Source organism: Vulpes vulpes, chromosome 12 (assembly GCF_048418805.1).
Source record: "Vulpes vulpes isolate BD-2025 chromosome 12, VulVul3, whole genome shotgun sequence".
In the NCBI taxonomy this organism is placed as follows: Eukaryota; Metazoa; Chordata; class Mammalia; order Carnivora; family Canidae; genus Vulpes; species Vulpes vulpes.
In genome coordinates this window covers 102304268-102328250 of record NC_132791.1, presented here as the reverse complement: position 1 = coordinate 102328250, position 23983 = coordinate 102304268, and the positions used below count along the sequence as shown (strand labels likewise).

General features: G+C 43.2%; 1 protein-coding gene across 1 annotated transcript in view; it reads left to right on the top strand.

The window, feature by feature from the left end:
• JAM3 (junctional adhesion molecule 3) overlaps nucleotides 1-23983 on the top strand; it is an 81563-nt gene that overhangs the window by 53855 nt on the left and 3725 nt on the right. Inside the window, exons 2-6 of the mRNA XM_072729294.1 lie at nucleotides 16699-16764; nucleotides 17302-17415; nucleotides 21673-21825; nucleotides 22304-22506; nucleotides 23386-23485. Of these exons, the coding sequence (XP_072585395.1) occupies nucleotides 16699-16764; nucleotides 17302-17415; nucleotides 21673-21825; nucleotides 22304-22506; nucleotides 23386-23485 (636 nt within the window). The remainder of the gene's footprint in view (nucleotides 1-16698; nucleotides 16765-17301; nucleotides 17416-21672; nucleotides 21826-22303; nucleotides 22507-23385; nucleotides 23486-23983) is intronic.

Genomic DNA, 23983 nt, shown 5'->3' with positions numbered 1-23983 from the left:
CGCCCAACAAAGGGCTGTGCTTCTTTGAACACAAGTCTAGATTTCTAGTTGGGTAAATTCATAATGAATGACTTGGTTGCAGGGTTCCTAAGTGGGGCGCACATGAGAGTCACCGGGGAGGCATGGGAAAAAATACAGATCCAGGGTTTTCCCCGCCCACGGAGTAAGAATCTGGGGGGGGGGGGGGGGTGCCGTAGGGACTGAGGAGGTATGTTAGGAAATAGCATTTCAAACAGGATCCTGAGCAGATCCTCATGCAACTTGTCTGGCATCAGATCCCCAGACTCTGGCAGTTTTTCCAGAAAGTCTCTCAAAACTGAAATAAGAAACTGCAGTTTTGGTCCACAGCTGCTAAAACTGTTTCGGATTAGGAAAGGGAAGGGCAAACAAAGAACACGGTAGTTCCAGAGACTAATCTGCGGAGCCTGCGTGCCCTGGGAAGGCCATTGTGAACCCCCGCCAGCGTTTCCTCCCCTGCCTTATCGTCCCCATCTGGCGGCTCCCCTCACTGCCCCTGCGTTCAGTGTCACATCTTCCCTAGGAGGAAGACAGGGCTGTGTGGAAGAGGCCGCTGCCGTCTGCACATCACTCCACAGGCTTTTTTTAACAGGCCACTTCCCTTGCAAACTCATCTGAGAAAGGGTTTCAATAGAACAATGGGATGTAAGTTTAGGCTTCAGGGTCTGAGTCATGTTTCCCTTTTAGCTCCAGATCCTCTTTACATGTATTTGTTGCAGGCTCTTTTAGTCCCGGATAGATTTTAATAATATGTTTCTTCTTATATAAGAAGGATTATGAAATAAAGCAGGACGTGGGACTCGGAATCGGAAGTCCTGGCCCCTGGTTGTTACCGTGTGCCTGTAGACGCTAGCGGACGGGTGCCCTAACCGGGAGGTGAGCGCAGTCCCCCTCGCCTGCCCAGATGGAGTGCCGGGGGCCCACGGAGTGCTCCGAGGGTGCTGGCAGACAGCCCACGGTTTCCACAAGAACGGACAGTTCGTTGAATTCCCAGCAGCACCCTGTTCTTACCCTTTAGTTCCTGGTTCCCTTCAGCTTTGTTAGTGATCAGAATGTTGGTGGGAAGAAGTACAGCGTCTGCTTTGTTCTTCTAGGCTCTGCCTGAGGCCTCCATCCTGCAGGCCAGGCCGCCGTGCTGCTCAGATTAGTACCCCAACAGGTCCAGTTCCCCTCTAGCCGACTAGTGACCCGAAGCGCAAGCCGCAGCCTACCCTCGGGTCTGTGCGGGCCGACAGAGCCGTGCCGCCGCTGGCGGTCTCCTCTGCGCCCTGCTGGTCGGCCCCTTGGGAGAATTTCATACTCCGGATCCCTTCCCAGCCCACCTTTGACTTCTCAGGAAAAGCGTATATCTTCCCTGTAGACCTGTGGCCAGAGGGTGGGGTACTTGTGGTTCTGGAGCCCACTTGCTTAACCAGATTATACGGGAACTTAGAAGTTGACACCGAGGCCCTCTGGCTCCCTACTCTGCTGTGCTCTGGCTCCCTACCCAAGTGAGGCTAAGGCTTACGTCAGACGTGGTGACTCATGTGTAGATGAATGGCCACTGTGTGCTCCATCCCTGCCATCATCTCTTTGTTTCTCTGCTGAGCCCGTGCTGCAGTGCCCTGCAGGTTCATTGATATGCGTGTCTCTGGCATCTGTTCCTGAGAGCTGAGGGAGCCTCCTGACTGGAAGGGCCCGTGTTTCTTCTTTATCAAGGCAGGATTCCCAGCTTGCTTGCTTCTCTCCAGGCAGTGCCTCGTTCCTCTGGCTCTTTCTTCACGTAGTTTAGGCAGGGGACACAGATAGAGGGGAAGGGGGACCTTAGCTGGGTTGGTCTGGGAACCGTGTAGATGGAAATGGGTCAGATAATCTGTGGCAGATCTAGGACAGCAGTCACAATTTCTTGGTCAGGTCTTCCTACGTAGAAAACTTTCACCAGATAACTACTATTTATGGCGTGGGACATGTGTCTGGAAGTAGACCTGTCCCATGTGTGACCTTTCTTAATTTTGGTCGTGTCTCCTCCTCCTCAAGTCCTGCCGATTCTATGTAACTGTTGGGCTTTAAGGTTATCCCTGTGCCTCTGATAATGTGTGGTCAGTATCACTACGCTGGGGATAACCTGGCCCTCATGCGTTGTAGCAAAGCTTTACCTTTGGACCATCTTAGAGCCATTTAGCATTTGGGAAATAAGTGGTTCGAAGAATTCTCCAACTTTTTTTTTTTTTTTTAAATTCTCTCTTGATACATTTCTTGTCAAGCACACATACAGATGAAACCAAGCAAATGTTAATCTCTTTCACGGATTCCCCGGGGATAAGAAGGAACCGCACACAATATGGTGTAATGGAAGGAGTGTTCAAGTTGGAGTCTGAGGACCCAACTCGGGTACTAGCTTTATCAGTTAGTTGTAGACCAGAGGCAAGTCAGTTGGCCTCTTCATTCATCAGTTGGAAATGATACCACTGACATTGGTATTCTAGAGGGTGATCCAAGGAATAAAGTGGAATCATTTTCACTACCCTCCTCACCTCTGGAACTGTGATATCTCTGTCCTTGGTTTCAAGAATAAGGAATAATGCCATTATACTAAGCCACTTCAAAGCTTGATGCCTCTGGAAATACAGAATTCATTTCATATTTTTCAAAAAAAGTAAGCCCAGCGGAAGATGGAGTGACAACTGCTGCTCCTAGAATAACATTAAAAGCATAGAGGAGATAAAAAGCAGGAGACAGTGTGAGGCTGAGCCATATTCAGGTGGCCTTCCCATCAGCACATGTGTCCTTTCACAGCTCCTTATTCTCTCCTCCGTGCCCTCATGTCTGGGTTGACATGGCTGTTCTGCAGGGTATGAGGTACCTCCAGGCAGAAAGCACTGACTCTCACAGTGAACCAAGCAGTGGTACCTTTTGCTTATTAAAATAAAATCAGAGCCTTTGGGTGTTGTTTACAGAAAAAAAAAGGAAAAAGAGGTTTCCCTCTTGGATTTAGCTTTGGCTTGACACCGAGCTGGTATAGTTTCATAATTACTGTCAACTTGAGAACAACCAGCTTAAAGTCAAGTCTTCTCCTTAATATAGTCAGAAATGTTATATTGTATATTTTTATAATTCCTCTGTCATCTCTGCTCACTTGGAAAGCAGCCCGCCCGGACTGGACCTCAGTGTCTACATTCTCAGAACTCCTCCATTAATCCAGCTGGGATTAAATACCATTGGACTAGAAGACCAAGAGCCTTTGGCAGCTATGAATTCAAGCATATTTTGATGCTCAGAAATCTGGAATTTCTGGATTTGGTATAGAATGAATTATCATTTTTATATTATCATTCTTTTTCTTGCCACCTTTTAATGTTCTCTTTTTCAGTTCCCCTCACCCTCCCTCTTTCTTTCTTTCCTTCCCTTTTCTTTTGTAGTCTACCTCTCCTTCATCTGCCTTAGAACTTAGATTGAATTTTCTTGGGATTTTCATTTATATTATTCCACTCATGGTATTTAGGGTTAATATATTTCAGGCCTCAAGTCTCAAGCCATTCAATTTAAAACTTACTGTTCCTTGGGCCACAAGAAATGCATTCATCCTCTATATAGCAAATATAGTAATGATAATAATAAGATAATAATATTCAAGTGACAACTTAATTGACAACTTAATATAATTAATATTCAGTTATTAGTGAAAGAAGGATAAAAAGTTCCTAATAAGATAAGATAATACTCAAGTGACAACTTAATTGACAACTTACTATAATTAGTATTCAGTTATTAGTGAAAGAAGGATAAAAAGTTTCTAATATTTTGCAGTTGAGAAAAATGAAGGGTACACAATCACACTGAAAGTCAATAGGAGTATTAAAAATAGGGCCCAGATTACTTTTTTTTTTTAGGGCCCAGATTACTTGATAGTAGTTTATAGCTTTGGCATATCGAAGAGCTTTGAAAATGGAATTACAAACACAACACTGAGTGGTTACCTGTATACTGGATTGAGTCACCGGTTCTTTTGGTTGGAAAAACATTGTCATTTCTACGTGAAGCAGTGAAGTCCTAGGAAATCATGGACTCCAAAAATGCCAGTTTCCTAATTTATAGTGAGAGCTACATTGTCAGAAGAAATACTAAATGAGCAAAGACAGTGAGGCGGGGTTTGAGTCCTGGCTCCTTAGCCAACTGTGTCATACACTCTCTGGGTTACCGACAAGTCAATTATCATACTGTATTGAAATTGTGTCTCTCTCCTCCACTTTACAGTCAATAACATTTCCAAAAACTTCTTGCATCTCAGGTATGATGTTGGGAATTGGAGGCACAGCGATGAATAAGAATGGCTGAAATAACAAAAAATAAAAAGAGCAATAATGCTAGTTTGGAGTGACATCAACAAGAGGTAGAACCTAGGCTAGAGGAAGCTCTAGGCTCATGTTCTCCCATGGAAACATTGAAAAAAACAAACCAACTTTGTAAGAGCTTTGGAAAACAGTTGAAGGTTTACAGCAACCAAATAAATGCCCAGTCAAGAAAAAAAAAAAAAAAGTCTTCAAAATGGTAGGAAAGTTTGATCACATTTTTACTTTTTCCCCCATGACAGTCTCTCCCCATCCCTATCCCTCTTCCCCCATCCCTTAAATTGTAAGGAAAGCAAACCTGATTTGCAGATGTTTTGGCACATTTATTCTAACTTCTCTGAGGATAACTGGAGGACTGACATGAGGTGCTTTTCTTTGTCTCACATAACCTGGAATGCTGGTGGGAAAAGAAATAGACACTGCTTGTAAAAGCTACAAGGGGACTACAAACCCACAATTGCTGGAAGAGATTCTGGATAAAGATACACAATATGCTGTCTTAGAAGAGAAGCTGTGATAAGACTGGGAAATTAGGACCTTCAGGGCAACAGCATTCCATCTTAGGGTGATCCCTGTACTCAGAGCAAAACCAACTAAGAAAGGGGAGGAGTGCCCCTGCATGGAGCCAGTCTACAAAGATTTGGGAAAGGTGGCTGTTCTCTTGTGTGTGTGTGTGTGTGTGTGTGTGTGTGTGTGAGAGAGAGAGAGAGAGAGAGAGAGAGAGCTCTTGGCATTCAAGGAAGTCTTTATCAGAACAGGAAATGTCTGTCAGAACATTGAAGGTAAAGAAACCTCAGTGACCAGGCTCAAAAAGGAATAGTGTTTGAGGAAAAAAAAATTGGAACTCTCAAAATAGAGTGCTACAGTTTTTAGCAATAATTGAACACACACACACACACACACACACACACACACACACACACACAGAGGAAATCCTAGAGAAGGAGAAACTGATTTCCTGAGTAATAGTTTTATAATAGTTGAATGCCCAATTTTCAAAAAAACCTGCAAAACATACAAATAAACATTCAACAAAGTGAACGAAAATAAACCTAGACATTAGATTTAGTAGAAAAAGACATTAAATAATTTATCTTTAATATGCTCAGAGAGCTAAGGGAAAACATGGAATCAGGAAAATATTATTTGAGCATCAAAGTACAACAGAGAGATAGAAATTGTAAAAAGGAATAAAAATAAATTCTGGAGTTGAAAAGTGTAATAACTGAAATGAAAAATTCACTGGAGAAGATAAACAGCATATTTGAGCAGGCAAAAGGAAGAATCAGTGAACCAGAAGATAGGGCGATATAAATTATCAATCATGTCTGAGGAGCAGAAAGAAAAGAGAATGAAAAGTGAACATAGCCGGTATTATTTTGCTAGGCTGCCATAACAAAATGCCAGAGATTGAATGGCTTAAACAACCAAAATCTATTTTTTTCACAGTTCTGGAAGGTAGAAGTCCAAGATCAAGGTGTCAGCAGATTTAGTTCCTTTTGAGGCTTCTCCTTGGTGTGTACATGGCCACCTTCTTGCCATGTCTTCACATAGTCTTTCCTCTACATGCTCGTCATTCTATGTGTCCTAATTTCCTGCTTACATAATGAGTCAGATTGGATTAGGACTCCTAATAGCATCGGTTTAATTTATCACCATTTTAAGGGCTCTGTCTCCTCATCTACTCATATTCTGAGGTACTGGGGGCTGGGACTTCAAAATCTTGGTCAGGGAGAGGGGGTGGGACATACAATTCAGCTGATAACAGAGCCTGATGGACTTGTGGGACACTGTCAAGTGGACCAACATGTGCTTTATGGGAGTCCCAGGAGAAGAGAGAGAAAAAGAGGCAGAATGATTTTTTTTTTTTGAGAAATAATGGCTGAAAACTCCCCCCCCCCATTTGATGAAAGTCATGAATCTACAAATTTAAGAAGCTTCAAGAACTCCAAGTAGGATAAACCCGAGGGGAGTCATCCTGAGATGCATTATAGTCAAACTGTCAAAAGCCAGAGACAAAAGAAAACCTTGAAAGCAGCAAGACAGAAGTGATTACCAGTAGGAATCATCAATAAAGTTATCAGCTGATGTCTTTCCAGAAATGTTGGAAGCTAGAAGACTGTGAGATGGCATATTTAAGGTGTTGAAGGAAGAACACTGTATTTTTTAAAAGATTTTATTTATTTATTCATAGAGAGAGAGAGAGAGAGGCAGAGACACAGGCAGAGGGAGAAGCAGGCATCATACAGAGAGCCTGATGTAGGACTCGATCCAGGGTTTCCAGGACCACACCCTGGGCTGCAGGCGGCACTAAACTGCTGCACTGGAAACACTGTAAACTGAAATTTTTAGATCTGCCAAAACTGACCTTCAGAAATGAGGGAGAAATTAAGACAGTTTCAGAAAACCCGAGGGAGTTCATTATCTGTTCTACATAAAAACATTAGAGGGAATCCTTCAGGTTGAAATGAAAAAAAAAAAACACTAACTCAAATCTGTATGAAGATACAAAGATCTCCAGTAGAGATAATTACACAAATATAAAAGCTAGTCTTATTATAATTTTGGTATGTAACTGCACTTTTAATTTTCTACAGAATCTAAAAGACAATGCATAAAAATAATTTTAAATCTATGTTATTGGTAAGGCATACAACCTGTAAAGATGTAATTTGTGTCAACAATAACATAAAGGGAAGGACAGAATAGAATTTTTGCGTACAGCTGAAGTTAAGTTGGTATCAGTTCAAATTTCTTCTCATTTTAGGATGTTATAATAAACCCATGATAGCCACAAGGATTATATATATATATTTTTTAATAATAAATTTATTTTTTATTGGTGTTCAATTTGCCAACATACAGAATAACACCCAGTGCTCATCCTGTCAAGTGCCCCCCTCAGTGCCCATCACCCATTCACCCCCATCCCCCGCCCTCCTCCCCTTCCACCACCCCTAGTTCATTTCCCAGAGTTAGGAGTCTTAACCACAAGGATTATACCTATAGAGTTTACACTGAAGAAAATGAGAAGGAAATCAAAATGTGTCACTCCCCAAAAACAAAACACTGAAAAAAAGCAGCAGTGGGGGATCCCTGGGTGGCGCAGTGGTTTGGCGCCTGCCTTTGGCCCAGGGTGCGATCCTGGGGACCCGGGATCGAATCCCATGTCGGGCTCCCAGTGCATGGAGCCTGCTCTCCCTCTGCCTATGTCTCTGCCTCTCTCTCTCTCTCACTGTTTGCCTATCATAAATTAAAAAAAAAAAAAAAACAGCAGTGGAAGAAATGAGGAACAAAAAATAATACACACAGAAAGCAAGTAGCAAAATAGATACAAGTTCATTATTAGTTAATTACATTATAAATGGGTTAAACTCTTCATCAAAGGCAGAGATTGACAGGATAAATAAATGATTCAGCTGCTTGCTATCCATAAGACACTCCCTTTAGATCTAAACACAGTGGGCTGGAAGGGTGAGAAAATACGTTCTGTGCAAATAGTAACCGAAAGACAAAATAGACTTTAAGTCAAAAACTGTTACAAGAGGCAAAGAATGTCAGTAATAGTAAGATAATATATAACAGTTACAAATGTGTGCATCAGACACTTGAGCCCCATAGTATATGAAGCCAACATTGGCAGGATTGGAGGGAGAAATAGTTCAACAATAATTGGAGATTTTAGTGCCCACTTTTGATAATGGATAAACAAGATAAAAGATCAATAAAGAAATACAGGACTTGAACAATATAATGAACCACTTGGACCTAACAAATACAGGACACTATACACAGCAACAGCAGAATACACATTTTTCACAAGTACACATAGAACATTCTCTAGGATTGATTATATATTAAGCCAAACAAGTCTTAATTTAAAAAATTAAACCATATAAAGTATCTTTTCGAGTCACAATGGAATGAAACTAGAAGTAAATAACTAAAACTAGAAAATTTACAGATAGATGGAAATGAACACACTCGTAACCAATGGAGCAAAGATGTTACAAAGTAAATTAGAAAATACCTTGAGACAAATGAAAACACAATATACCAAAATTTATGGGATTAAGAGAAAGCAGTATGAAGACCTAAAGCACAAAAAATTTCAATATAGAAAGGCCTAAAATCAATAGCAATGTTATACCCTAAGAAACTGGGAAAAGAAGAATAAACTAAACCCCAAACCAGCAGAAGATAGGAAATCATAAAGATTAGAGCAGAAATTAATAAAAAAGAGAATAGAAAAATAATAGAAATCAATGAAAATAAAATACTTCTTTGAAAAGATAAACAAAATTGATGAAGTGTAACTAGATTGACTAAGAAAGAAATAAGGTTTGAATTACTAAAATCAGAAAAGAAAGTGGGGGGGGGGTAACAACTGATTTTACAGAAATAGGATTATGAAAGAATACTGTGAACAGGTGTACAACAGCAAATTGACAAGTGGCCAGAAACAAGCAATACCAAAACTTAATCATTAAGAACTAGAAAATCTGAATAGATTTATGACTAGTAAGGAGATTGAATGCATAATCAAAAACAAAGAAAAACTCTGACCAGATGACTTCACTGGTGAATTCTACAAACATTTAAAGAAAAACATCAATCTTGTCAAACTATTCCAAAAAATTGAAGAGGATTCCTTCTAATTCATTCTGTAAAGCCAGCATTACCCTGATATGAACACCTGACAAAGACACTGTAAGAAAACCATAGACCAGTATTCCTTAATAGTGACTCAAAAATATTACAAAAAGTATTAGCAAACTAAATTCCATAACATATTTGAAGGACTATACACCATGAGTGAATGGAATTTGCTTCCAGAATGCAAGAATTATTCAACATATGAAAATCAATTAAGGTAGTAACCAGATTAATAGAATAAAATCAAAGAACCACATGATCATCTCAATTGATGCGGTAAAAGCATTTGACAAGATTTAGCACCCTTCATAACAAAAGCACAATAAGTTAGGAGTAGAAGAAACATCCTCAACATGGTAAAAAAAAAAAACAGCAAACCATATATATATATAGAAGTCACACACACACACACACACACACACACACACACACACACACACATATATATGAAAAACCCATAGCTAATGTCATAAGTAATGATGAAAGACTGGATTTCCCCTCAGATCAGGAACAAGACCAGGATACCTACATTCATCATTTCTATTCTACATAATTTTGGAATTTCTAGCCAGAGTGGTTAGACAACAGAAAGAAGTAGAAGGTATCCATATTGGAAAAGAAGAAGTAAAACAATATTGGAAAGAAAGAAGTAAAATTATCTCTATTCATAATGTGATCTTATTTGTAGGAAACCTTAAAGATTACTCCAAAAACAAAAGAAGAGAAAAAAAGGAAGAGATAAAGGATAAAGAGATAAAGGGAGTAGCCTAGAGCTAATAACAAGGCAGACAAAACAAAAAAGCCATGCAACATAAAAAGTAATTTTCATTTCTATACATTAACAGTGAACATACAGAAAAGGAAATTATGAAAACAATCCTATTTATAATAGCAACAAAAAGAAAATATTTAGGAATAAATTTAATCCAGGAAGTGAAAGACTCATACCCTGAAAACTGCAAAACGTTGTTGAAATTAAAGAAGATACAAATAAGTGGAGTGAATTCTGGGTTTATGGATTAGAAAACAAAATTGTTAACACTACCCAAAGGAATCTACATTTCCATGTAGTCTCTTTCAAAATCCCAAAGTTGTTCTTTTCTGAAATATAAAAAACCATCTTGAAATTTATATGGGATCTCAAGGGACCCAAAATTGCTGAAGTCATCTTGAAAAAGAACAAAATTGGAAGACTCACATTTCCTGTTTGCAAAACATACTATGAAGCTACAGTAATTAAAACAGTGTGGTGCTGGCCTAGCGGAGGCATGTGAGCCAAGTGGAGCAGAATAGAGAGCCCTGAAATAAACTCTCGCATGCGGGGTGAACTAATCTTCAGCAAAGGTGCTAAGACTGTTGAATGGGGAAGAATAGTCTTTTCAAAAAATAGTGCTGGGAAAACTAAATATGCACATTCTAAATAATGAATTTGGGCCCTTACCTTACACGAAAATAACTTAAAATAGATGAAAGGCTATTAAATATAAGATCTAAAACTAAAATTCTCTGAAGAAAACATTGGGGAAAATCTTCATGACACTGGATTTGGTATGCCGTGGATAGGACACCAAAAGCACAGGCAGCAAAAGAAAAAATATATTGGACTCCATCAAAATTAAAAACTTTTGTGAATTGGGGCACCTGCATGGCTCAGCGGTTGAGCGTCTGCCCTTATCTCTGGGCATGACCCCAGGTCCTGGGATCGAGTCCCACGTCGGGCTCCCTGCATGGAGCCTGCTTCTCTTTCTGCCTGTGTCTCTGCCTCTGTGTGTCTCTCATGAATAAATAATATCTTAAAAACTTCTGTAAATCAAAGGACACTATAAAAGTAAAACAGAATGGGAGAAAATATTTGCAAAACATATATATATATATAATAAAGGATTGAGATCCAGAATATATAAAGAACCCCTACAACTCAACAATGAAAAAACAACCTACTTTAAAAAAAAAGGCAAAGGATTTGAATAAACATTGCTCCAAAGAGGATCTACAAATGACCAATAAGAACATGAGTAGATGGGCAACATCTTCCAGTTTAGGAAAATGCAAATCAAAATAACAGTGAGATACTACTTCACACTCATCAGGATGGCTATTATTAAAAGTAAAAAACAAAACCTGGAAAATTAGAAATTTTGGTGAGGACGTGGAGAAGTTAAAACCCTTATGGGCATTGCTGATGGGGTCATAAAATGGTGTAGCCACAGCAGTAAAGTTTAGCAGTTCCTCAGTCACACATAAAATTACCATATGGTCCAGGAATTAAACTCTTAAATATGTACACAAAAGAGTTGAAAGCCAGGACTCTGATGCCTGTACTCCGTGGTTCATAGCAGCATTATTCACAGTAGCCAAAAGGTAGAAACATCCCATCTGTTGATGAATGATGGACGGGTAAACAAGAGGCGGTAAATACGCACTAGGATTCTGCTTGCATGCGGCACCTAGAATAAGCGAATTCATGGAGCCAGCACCTGGGGTTTGCAGGAAATGGGGAGTCTCTCTTTAATTGGTATACAGTTTCTGTTAGGATGATGAACAACTTGTGAAAATGGATAGTGGCAGTTGCACAACATCTGGAATATCCTTAATGCCACCAAATTATACGAAAGTGTTTAAAGTGGTGAATTTTGTGTTATGTATATTTTACCAGAATAAAATAAAAAAATAGTAATGATAAGAATGTGGAAAAACTGGACCACTCCTGTATATTATACGTAGAAAAGAAAGGGTATAAGGGGAGGAGCACCCTGTCTCACATTCAGCTTCGATGTCTTGTTGAGATGAAAATACCACATTCAGTACAGAGAAAATCTTTACGTCACCCTGACTCTCATTTTCTGAACCTACTAACCTTCAGTTGGGTCGGGAGAGCAGACACTCCCCACTGCTGAGGTATTCAGAACAGCTCCACAGTGGCAACAACCCAGCTATCTTAAAGGGTGAGTGGTTAAACTGGTACGTCCATGCCTAGCACTACTACGCAGCAATGGGAAGAAATGAACTGTCCTCACACCTCAGTTGGGTGAATCCAAAGGGCATTATGCTGAATGGAAGTCAGTCTCAAAAGGTCACCTATGGTGTATTTCCGTTTATATGTATTATTTTTATGTCTCTAAGTGATCTATCTCTTGTGGAGATAGATCAGTGGTTGGTAGGGGTAACAGATGGTGAGGGGGTAGATGTGACTGTAAGGGGTCACGTGAGGAGATCTTCGTGATGATGGAACAGTAGGTGCCTTTTTTTAAATAGTTCTGTATATTAATTGTGGTAATTACAGGAATCTTCCCATGCAATAAAACGACATAGAACCGTACACGTCTTTTCTACATGTCAGTTTTCCAGTTTTGATAATTGTGCTATAATTCTGTACAATAGGACAAGTGGAGGAAATTGCGTGAAAGATTTACTGAAAAATTTTAAAAAGATTTTGAGAGAAAGATGGGGCAGAGCAGAGGGAGAGGGACCAGCAGACTCCACAGTGAGCACAAGCCTAACATGGGGCTTGATCCCAGGACCCTGAAGTCATGACGTGAGCCAACATCAAGAGCTGGATGCTTAACTGAGCCATGAGGGCACCCCAGATTTTTTGAATTTTAATGACCACATACTGAAACCATAATATGCTTTGGACGTACACAACTGTCCTAGAGGGGAGTCTTAAATTTGGTTAGGAGGTTTTGAAAAGAAACAGACAACTGCACATATCTTAGATCCCTTCCAAGTCCAAGATGTAATAATATATTCTTTGGCAGGATGAAGAAAAGAGTGACCACACTATAGCTCTGTGAGAAAACTGAATTCAATTAAGTGATTTTTTGGAAAGCTCAAGGAAATCAGTACAGAACTCAAAAAATGTACCTTGATTTATTCAGGAAACACTTTCCAGGTACCTACTAAAAGCCATTCAGTGTTAGAGTTGAAGAGGTAAAGATGAGTAAACCGAATAATACTTGTTTTTTTATACTAGAATGTAAACTCCATGAGAACATGGATTTATACTTGTTTTATTCATGTATCATCTGTAATGTTTAGGCCTGTATCAGGTATATAACAGATGCTACGTAAAAATTGATGAATGAATGGCTTATCCTAAAAAGCTTAGTCTGATAACCAAGATCGATACGAAATAGGGACAAGAGCATGTGATAGATGCTATCATAGATCCCCCCCCCCCCGCCTTTTCTCCTTCCTAAAACCCCTTTGTTCAGTATTAAGTAGTGTAATCTCTTTGTGAGTTTTGGTAGCACGGGGGTTGTGTGTGCACAATTAAACTTTAGCAGCCACCACTTCAGGGCTGGCTTCTGGCCCCCATTTCCCAACTGGTTCCATTGGGATGGTACTCCAGCTGAGCTGCTTCTGGTGATGCCTCTAAGAGTTAGGCTTGTGCTAGTCCTCATAGCGCTTTCTTTTACTCAAGGTGCTGGACAACATGGGGCTAATAGTGCCTGCCCCCACTCCCCATCCCCCTCCCAGAGTTGAAAATCCCATAACTTTTGACTCCCCCAAAACTTAACCTGCTGTTGACTGGAAGCCTCACCTCTGACAAATAGTTGATAGCCTCATATTTTTAAAAATTTATTTATTAATGAGAGAGAGAGAGAGAGAGGCAGAGACACAAGCAGGCTCTATGCAGGGAGCCCGATGTGGGACTCGATCCCGGGTCTCCAGGATCACTCCCTGGGCCGAAGGCAGGTGCTAAACCGCTGAGCCACCCGGGCTGCCCGACAACCTCGTATTCTATATGCTACGTGTACTATATGCTGTATTCTTATAAAGTAAGCTGGAGGAAAGAAAATGTTAAAATAAGAGAGTATATTTACGGCACTGTATAGGTATTTATTTTAAAACATTCTCCAGGAGGGGCCAGGATGGGGGCGGGGGGGGGTGTTGGCGGCGGGCCTGGCCCCAGGGTGGTGCTACTCCATGGCCTGGTGGTCTCCGATGCAGCCTGGAGGTGGAGGACAGCTGACCCACCTGCCACATAGTGCTGGCTGTAACCATCAGCAGCTTCGGGGGCAGGTCAGCGCTGGGCCAGGAGGGACCCAGGGCAGCCCGGAGCCCGGCCCACAGGGGACCCTCTGGATGTGTTCTTCTGCTACAGGTCTGCCTCTACCCACAAGCCCTGGGCGCTCAACTGGACCACCCTGTTGGCACATGAGCAACCTGCAGCCCTGTCTTGTTCTAGGCCTCCCATGGGCCCCATGGCCTCCCCTCCCTGGGTTCTCAGAGGGCAGCAAGTGTGACTTCTGCACCACTGGCCGTTGATTATGCACCACTGGCCGTTGATTATGCTGTGGAGGGGGATGGGCAGCTAGAAGTAAATACCCTGTGGCCTTTGCCATCAGCCTTAATCCACCTGTAAGTGGACCTGTGCAGCTCAAACCGTGCTGTTCAAGGGTCATCTGTATTTTAAAATGGGATCTGGGCTAGTGGCAGTAGGTAAATGAGGCGGCGGCAAAAATTTGTAAGTTTAAGACTTGTTTCATAATAATAATAATAATAATACAGTTATTTAAGAATAGAAGGAGGACTCTGAGGGAGGACTCTCAGCATGGGACCCCATCTGACCTGGGTCCTGCTGTGGGGAGTCCTCACCTGGGCTAGAGCTCCACTTGCTTGAGTGGTCCTCTGTTGTTCAATCTCGTTGGGACATCCTGTCTCCCAGGATGGGCGCGGGCAGCTGCCTGTGCAACTTACCCAGGGAGTTGGGTCGGAGGGGTTCTGGCCGAGCCTTCGTTGAGGCGTATAGTGCCTTCGCCTCTTTGCTGCAGAGTAGAGGGATTGAAGGGGGATTATTTCCATTGTCTGGAGCTGTGTTGCCTTATCTTCTTTGAGGTTATAGGAAGCACACTGGCTTAGTTCACACCAGAGGTTTGTTGTAAAGAATGTGTGTCAGTTGGCCTTCATAAAAATTCAACAGTGTCACAGACACTAGAATGACTTCAGCCTTCACCTCTTTGTCCTCCAATGCACTCGTTACCAACTCTAGTGTTCCCACCATTTTGATAAGTGAGCTCATCTGCCGTTCCTCTCTGTTTTTGTGGTGACAGAACTCTCCAGTGCATTCTTAATTTCTCTTAACATCATGCCTATTAAAGAAAAGGGTCAGATGGCGTTCTCTGGTTGTTTATTATCCAGTTGCGTGAAGCTCTCGTGAGTTACCTCAAAGGCGCCTTCAGTGGACTCTGGGTTGGAAGCTGGTTCCTGGTCATGGGCCTTGGGAACCAGAGTTTCATGGTCTCATCGAAATTCTAGTGATCACACTGAAAGAGCAGTCTGTGGTCATTTCCTTAGAACCTGTGTGGCCTTGGTGGATCTTCAAAGCATCAGTTATTACTCCTTACTGGTGGGTCCCTGGGAGCTTTCAGATTGAAGAAGTTGAAGGTGCTGCACATACATGGGATGTGTTTCTGATTCTCAAAAGGAGTGGCCCACAGTTAATCAAAATAAAATGATCTTTCCTTGTCCTGGTTCTACAGCCTTTTGTAGAAGTCAGTGTTATAAAAATGAGTAGCAACTCAGGTGTATGTATTATACTTGTGATTTTTCCTCCCTTTTAGTAGATTTCTATGGCTTTTGCTATAATTAATGAGGTCTTACTAAATAAGAAAGAAAGGATCAAAATGTATACTTGGAAGGCACACATGTAACCGAACCGAATAAGATTTAAAAAGGGGAAGGAACGGATAGTTGTGACCCACACCCCACCTAATACACAAGGAGGTGGGGTACGCGTCTCCTCCTGTTGCTGTAGCTGGGATAGTGAGCTGAGATCCAGAGACCCTCACGAGGGTTGTGTAGGAAGCCTTCTTTGGGGAATGCGTATTTTCCCAGAGGCCAGGTAGCTGAAGCATGACATTTTTGGGGGGAGGGAGGTCGGTGTACCTACTTGATCTTCTGCAAGAAAAAAAAAAAGTAAGATACTTGAGACCACGATAAACTGGTTTTAATGTTTGTTGAAAGACATGGGGAGTCAGATGCTAGTTTTAAGAGGGTTTGCCATGTGATTAGCATATCCTGATTTCATCAATACCTGTTTCAACTTAGCTTCATGAAAATTGTTATTTTTCTCATTTTACCAAAAACTAGTGAAAACTTAAATTTTTTTTAAAATTTATTTTAGAGGGAGAGTGTGAATGAGGTGGGGAGGAGCAGAGGGAGGGACACAAGCTGACTCCCCATTGAGTGGGGAGCCCCACAGGGGACTCGATTCCAGGACTCCCAGATCATGTCCTGAGCTGAAATCAAGAGTTGAGCGCTTAACCACCTGAGCCACGCGGGTGCCCCTAGTGAAAGCTTCCTGATGGGTGGGCCTCACTGGGTCACATGGTTACGGGGCAGCAGAGATGCAGGAGGCAGGAATGACAAGAAGGCTCTCTAGGGTCTGGATGAAAGATGTTGACAGGATTAATAACGACTGAGCAAGAAGGAAATTCTTAGAGGAAGAGTCTTTAAAGCTCCAGGGCGGTTATGTTCTGGAACTACATTCTCAGAAGGCTTCTGGTTGGTTCATCCCGGTGAGGTCCGGTCGACAGAGAGCAGTCAGCTTGCTGTATCTAAGAGACCTGGCTTTGTTATAAAACACCAAATCTCTGTGGTTCGTGGCTGTCGTCTACGTAGAAGTGGGGGAGGGTTCTCTGCTGTTTTCGAGTTGCCTTGTCTCTGACGTGACCTTATTCTTTCCCTTCAGGTTGCTTGACCGGGGCCGTGAATCTCAAGTCCAGCAACCGGACCCCAGTGGTCCAGGAGTTTGAAAGTGAGTGCAGGGGAGCCTCCCAGGGGAACGGGCACCACCTAACGGGCACTGGCAGCCAACTCCGCCCGCGCCTGCCGCCGTACAGGGCCACACAGATGTTCGGGGGTGGCTGGCTCCTCGGCCTTGCGCGCGGTGTGCCATGTGCCCTGTGTGGTGCAGCGTGCCTCCGCGGGCCGGCAGGGAAGTGTGCTGGTTCTGCACCCGCCAGCACCCAGCGCCTGCCTGGATATGTAGGCACAGAGCAGCTTGCTTACACACAAGCGTGTGTGAGGGGCAAGCGTGTGCTCTGATTAGTAAGAGTCCTCGCTTAATTGTCTGTTATTTTTCTGGCTAAAATTCATCTTTTCTTAAAGTCACTTGGAGCCTGGAGGTGGATTTTTTTTTTTTTTTTTTTTTTTTTTTTTTTTTTTTTAGGAGATGGAGTTTTTGACCCACATGCAAGACTACCTAAAATGAGCCATAGCTGCAGGGTCCAGGTACACAAGTGATCATAAAATTGTTTCACAGTCTCTGAGAGTTCTTTTTTTTTCTCATTAGGTGTGGAACTATCCTGTATCATTACAGATTCACAGACGACTGACCCCAGGATTGAATGGAAGAAAATTCAAGATGACCAAACCACATATGTGTTTTTTGACAACAGAATTCAGGGTATGATCCTCTAATCCGCTCCTTTGTCCACAAGGGCTGGGCATACACCTGTAGCTCAAGACGGTCCTCCAAGTGGTGCTGCATCTGTAGCCAGGATTGTTGTTTGGTCTGGTTCAGTTTGTTTCACTTCTGGAAAAGTCCAACATGGACAAGTAATGAGAGTAGTACGCTGCCCCTCCCTGCCCCTGTCGTCCAGCTTCAACAGGCATCACCTCTTTAGCTGTGGTTTGAATCTGTCTGTAGCCCACCCTGTTGAGGTATCAGGGTGAACATTTTCCTAGGCCATCCTCTTACCGTGTGCTCCATGACATTTGTGATACCAGCTGCGTGAGTCAATCAGAAGGATCATGAGGAACAGCATGGAGACAGGTGTTTGCTGAGCACCTACTGTGTGCCAAGCTTCCCACATTGAGAAAGCATTTGCTAGAACAGAGGTCAGCATAGAGTGTCTCTGATCCCATGAAGTAGGGCAGGGCAAGTGGTGGGAAAGGCTTCCCGGGAGTGACATCTTGGCTGAGCTAGGAAGCCAGTTAACCAGGCCAGATGCTGAGGGGTGGGGTGGAGGAAGGTCGTGGGCCAGAAAGAAGGCTGTGTGTAGGGATGTGGAAGCAACAGGCAGCTGGGCTTAGGGAAACTGCACGCTCTCCATGACAGCTGGGACTAAGGAGGGGAGACGGGAGGACTCCACACACCGGGCGGGCATGCCAGGGCAGGCAAGAAGCACTGAATGCCCGGCAAGAATGGACCGGATCTTGAGGGTCTGCAAAGATTTTTTTTTTTCCGCAAAGATTTTTTTAGAGGGAAGGGAGACAATTTCATTTACACTTTAGAAAGACTGACGTGGCTACTTTGTGGAGGAGACTGGGGATGGGGAAAACCCAGGAGTTCAGCAGGAGTGCGAATTCAGAATTTTTTTGCAGAAGCCAGAAGGGAGCTGCTGATGGCGGGAGGTGAGGTCGAGGCAGCATCGAGAGAGATGGGGAGGGGTTGCTAGGAGCAGGTGTGGCACGGAGGGAGAGGGAGACGCTATCAATGGCGGGCAGCGGGACCTGGCCTTCCCTCTGCCAGGACGCCGGGGCCCCACAGCTCCTAGGGTGGCCTTGGAGTCCGCAGAGAGGGTGATACCTGGAGCCTCAGAGGAGAGGGCAGAAGTAGTGGAAACAGCCTGATCCCGCAGTCTTACTGCTTTATGTCCCCAGCATCATTAGAAGTTACAGGCTCTTAAAATCATTTTTCAGGGGGCCCCTGGGGGCGCTCAGTGGGTTAAGCGTCTGCCTTCGGCTCAGGTCATGATCCCGGGGTCCTGGGACTGAGCCTCACGTCGGGCTCCCTGCTCGGCGGGCGTCTGCTTCTCCCTCTCCCTCTGCTCCTCCTCCTGCTCGAGCTCTCTCACATGTACGTCTTCTCACTCACTCAAAAAAAAAAGCCTCTTTTGAGAATCGTGTGTTTTCCTCACTAGTATCTTATCTCGTCCACCTCTTAATTTTGGAGAGATGGAAATGTTTTTCTCAGGAAACAAGTCCATTTTCTGTGACAACTGAGGCTGCTACTGATAAAGCCTGTATGTACCCTTATGATCATCAGAGAAAACTAGGTGGGAATCTTCTTAAAGAACTTCCTGTTTCTGGGAATCCAATACCTTACTCTTAGCCGGAAGGATGGGGAAGGTGTTTACACACAAAATATGAAGGCTGCAGGAAAATTTGAATCTTGCTGGACCTCTTCTCTTGCCTCAAGTCACAACTGTGCCAAAAGCTTCCTGATAGGTTTTTGTAAACTTTCTCATTGAAGCAGGAGTCACATGCAGTGTTACATTAGGTTCAGGCACACCCTGTAGTGATGACACAGATCTGCACGTCACTTGGTGCTCACTGTGAGATGTGGAGTCACCATACAGCATTATTACAGTATCATTGACTTTATTTCCTCTATTGTACTTTTTATCTGTGACTTATTTTGTAGTTGCATGTTTGTTTCTCTTAATTCCTCTTCACCTATTTCACCCTTCTGCCCACGCTGTCCCCTCTGGCATCCACCAGTTTGTTCTCTGTATTTATTAATCTCTTTTTGTTATGTTTTGTATTTTAGATTGCACATAAAAGGGAAATCCCATGACACTTGCTTTCTTTGTCTGATCTCATTCACTGAGCATATACTCTCTAGGCCCATCTATGTTGTCACAGATGGCAAGATCTCATTCTTTTTTTTATGATTGTGTAATATTGTCAATAACACATATATGTATATACACACCTACCATATCTTTGATAGATTCTTATTTACTGTTACCTGGTAGAAATTCTAATCCTCCCCTAATGGCTACTGGATAACAAACCTTCATATTAGAAAATGCCTTTGGAAATGTTCATCTTTCATCTTAAGCATTTTTGTTTTTATTATATTATGGTAATAAATCCTTTTTGTTCTTGCCACCAGTCAGCTGGTTCAGTAATAATTATTTTCTATTTTGTGTGTCATTTTTTTTCTACCTCTTTCCCTGATTTGTCATTTTTTAGGTTCTTCATGCTTCTTTGAAAGAGTTACCATCTTTTTATGCTTTAAAAGTTTTAATGGGCAGCCTGGGTGGCTCAGCCGTTAAGCACTGCATTTGGCCCCAGGTGTGATCCTGGGGTCTCGCAATCAAGTCCCACCAATCAAGTCCCACGTTGGGCTCCCTGCAGGAGCCTGCTTCTCTCTCTCTGTCTCTCATGAATAAATAAATAAATAAAATATTAAAATTTATTTTTTAAATGAGATGTAATTCATAAAGTTCATATTTTTGTGTATACTTCAGTAGCTGTTAGTATAGTCAACAGAGATGTGCAACCATCACTGCTTTCAAATTACAAAACATTTCCATCAACCTCAAAAGAAACTGCTAGTCTTTAGCCGTTACTCCGCTTCCCCTTTATCTCCACCTTCTGGCAACCACCGATCTACTTGGTCTCTCTGGATTTGCCTATTCTGGACACCTCATAGATGGAATCATGCAACAGGTGGTCCTTTGTGACTGACTTCTTTAACTCAGCATGTTATTTTCAAGGTTCATCCACTGTACAGCATGTGTCAGTACTTCATTCCTTTTTATATGGATGAAGAATATTTCATTGTAGGTATTTCATTCACTTTTTTTTTAAGATTTTATTTATTCATGAGAGACAGAGAGAGAGAGAGAGAGAGAGAGAGAGAGAGACAGGCAGAGGGAGAAGCAGGCTCCATGCAGAGAGCCTGATGTGGAACTTGATCCCGGGACCCCGGGGTCACAACCTGAGCCAAAGGCAGATGCTCAAACCCTGAGTCACCCAGGCATTGTTTTATTTTCTTTGGAGAAATGTCTACTCAATCTTTGTCATTTTTAAATAGGTTATTTGTCTATTTATTGTTGAGTTGCAAATTCTTTATATATTCTGGATACTAGTCCTTTGTCGGGTCCATGATCTGCAGATACTTTCTCCCATTTAGTGGATTGTCTTTTCAAACTTGCATGTCCTTTGAAGCATGAGACTTTTAAAATTTTTTATGAAAGTCCAGTGAAGGCCAACACGCCTTTTTTTAAAAGTTTGTGATTTTGGTGCCATTTCTAAGAAATCATTGCCTCATCCAAGGTCATGATGATTTATGTCTATGTTTTTAACTAAAGAGTCATACTGTTAACTTTTTTTAAAGATTCCATTTATTTATTTGAGAGAGAGCATGTAAGAGAAAGCAAAAGCAGAGGGGAGGGCCAGAGTGACAGGGAGAAGCAAACTCCATGCTGAGCAGGGACCCTGACACGGGACTCGATCCCAGGGCCCCTGGATTACGACCTGAGTGGAAGGCAGATGCTTAACTGACTGAGCCACCCAGGCGTCCCCAGATGTTAGCTCTTGTAGGAAGGTCTTTGTTGTATGTGGTGTGAAGTAGGAGTCCAGCCTCATTTGCATGTGGAGATCCAGTTATCCCAGCACCATTTATGAATATTGGTTGTTTTTTTAATGTAGCTTGATTTTTTTTCTCTTTTAATGGGAAATCCTGGCTGGGAATGCTGAGAAGAAAATGAGGTCCCTGCTTTAACAAGAGACCCATGTAATGAGTCCTCTTACACGCCAGGCACAGCGCCCTCAGCTCCCCTCTTTTGGATAGGAGCGGACCCAGAAACTGGTGTGCCGTCTACTCATTGAGGCGTTAAGAAGCAGCGCTAGCCCCGGAAGCCGCCTTCTTCAGATGGCAAAGATGTTTTTAAACACTGTTTTTGTGTCTGTATCCTCTTTTCTGTAGGAGATTTGGCAGGTCGTGCAGAACTATTGGGGAAGACCTCCCTCAGGATCTGGAACGTGACCCGGACAGATTCAGCCCTTTATCGCTGTGAGGTGGTTGCTCGAAACGACCGCAAAGAAATTGATGAGATTGTCATTGAGTTAACTGTACAAGGTAGGAACTCACATGAAGTTAACACACTCCCCCTCTCAGGCCTCATGAGTCTGTCCATAAAAAAGATTGGAAGGGGAAAAATAAGAATTAAAATAAAAGATCAGCTCTTACTCGTTCCCTCTAGAGCTACATCCCTCGGGCATCACGGGACTTAGGCAGTGGGCGGTTGCGGGCGCTGAAACTGCCTGAGCTGGGGTGCAAGGTGAGAGGGAAGGGGAGCTCCAGCCACTCCCCTCACCAGTTGTAGAAGGCACTCCTTAGGGGGGTGGAGGCGTCAGAAACGTGCTGTGGGGTTATCTGCGGGGGGTGAGCTGGGGGCAGATGCGGAGGCAGATCTGAGCCTGTGGGTGTGACATGGGGATGGCAGTGGGGCATCGCCTGGCTGGCTCTCCTAGTTTTGGAACAGATTAATTGTGGGCTTTGAGAAGAATCCTTCCACGTCGCTGACTTGAAACTCCAACCCGTATTCCTCCCACAGTGAAGCCAGTATCTCCTGTGTGCAGAGTCCCGAAGGCTGTCCCTGTGGGCAAGATGGCCACGCTGCACTGCCAGGAGAGTGAGGGCTACCCCCGGCCCCACTACAGCTGGTACCGCAATGATGTGCCGCTGCCCACAGATTCCAGAGCCAATCCCAGATTTCGAAACTCCTCTTTTCTCTTAAACTCTGAAACAGGCACTCTGGTAAGATCTCTTCTCAGAGGTGAGGCTAGAAACATCTTTGTTGGGGAAGGGGTACCTCGTGTGGAAAGAGCACTGATTAAGAGACACAATGAACTTTGTAAGACAGGAGCCAAAACCCCATACTGTTGGAGAGTCTGGGAAAAATGAACCTCCCCTCCTTTTTATAAGCAAATAAGTGCTCAGGGAATAAATAGAGGAAAGGAAACCTGTAGAATAAAGGGGATTGTGGAGGTGTATGAAATCAATGTAATGGGTTGGTGACGTCAGGGTCCTGATGTGAATAACCACCTGGAGAAATCAAGAGACCGGGCAGTTGGGTTCCATCTGAAGAAGTCCTTATGTGTTAGAGATGCATGCTGGAGAATTTATGGGGAAAACATGTCTAGAATGGTCTTCAAAGTAACCCAGTGGAGGGAAGCCGGTGAGGGGAGAGGTGAAGTAAGATGGGTCGTGTGTGGAGGACAGGCTGCCCTCCTGCAGCCAGGCCACCCGATCCGTGGTGTATCTAACCGCACTCGTGGCAAGCCGGTTTGGATGGCATCCTCTGTACTGGTATCGCCCAGGCGTTGCTGAGGGATAATCCTCTATCAGAGCCCCTTTCCCTGAAGCAAGGCAAAGCTCAGCCTGCATCCTGGATGTTGCCAGGCCTCGAGATCTCCAAACCCTGAGCAGATCTCACTCTTCAGGAGCTCCTGGGCGAGACTCTTGGGAAAGGAATCGGGGGAGAGCCGGGACGGTGACTAGGAAGCCGAATGGGAACCCAGACAACTGAGCAGACCTCTTGCTCCGTTCTGGACTTAGCCCGTTGGTCGGGCTCTTCCCTTCAGCCCAGGGGGTCCACCCCGTTGCTCGGACTCATGACTGTAGTTTCCGAAACAGGTTTTCAGTGCTGTTCACAAGGAGGACTCTGGGCAGTATTACTGCATTGCTTCCAATGACGCAGGCTCGGCCAGATGTGAGGAGCAGCAGATGGAAGTCTGTGAGTTACTTCGTGAAAATATTTCATCTGCAGACTGTCAAGTGGATAGAACGTTTTTAATTTAATATTAGACCATCAGTTTAGACAAGTGGTCAGCTTTCTTCTGGAGATGACTGGAGTCCCCGAAACCCACTCGGGTACATTGAAAGGACAGATGAGAAAAGTCTGAGTAACAGCTAAATGACTAATAAGTGGGTACTTGCAATATGTTTATCTCCTCAAAATAGACTTTCTGGAGTCTTCTGATGTTGGGAACATAGTTACTCATATCACTTTTAACTGAATTTAATAAACTCCATTTTGGGGTGCCTGAGTGACTCAGTCAGTTAACAGTTTGACTCAGGCCTTGATCTCAGGGGAGTGTGAGCCCCATGTTGGGCTCACGCAGCATGTGGCACCTGCTTAAATAAATTCCAATTTTTTGATAATTGATAGACTTATCAAGACATAACCTATGTAAGGTCTCCAGAAATTTATTTAGTTGACCATCATTTTGTG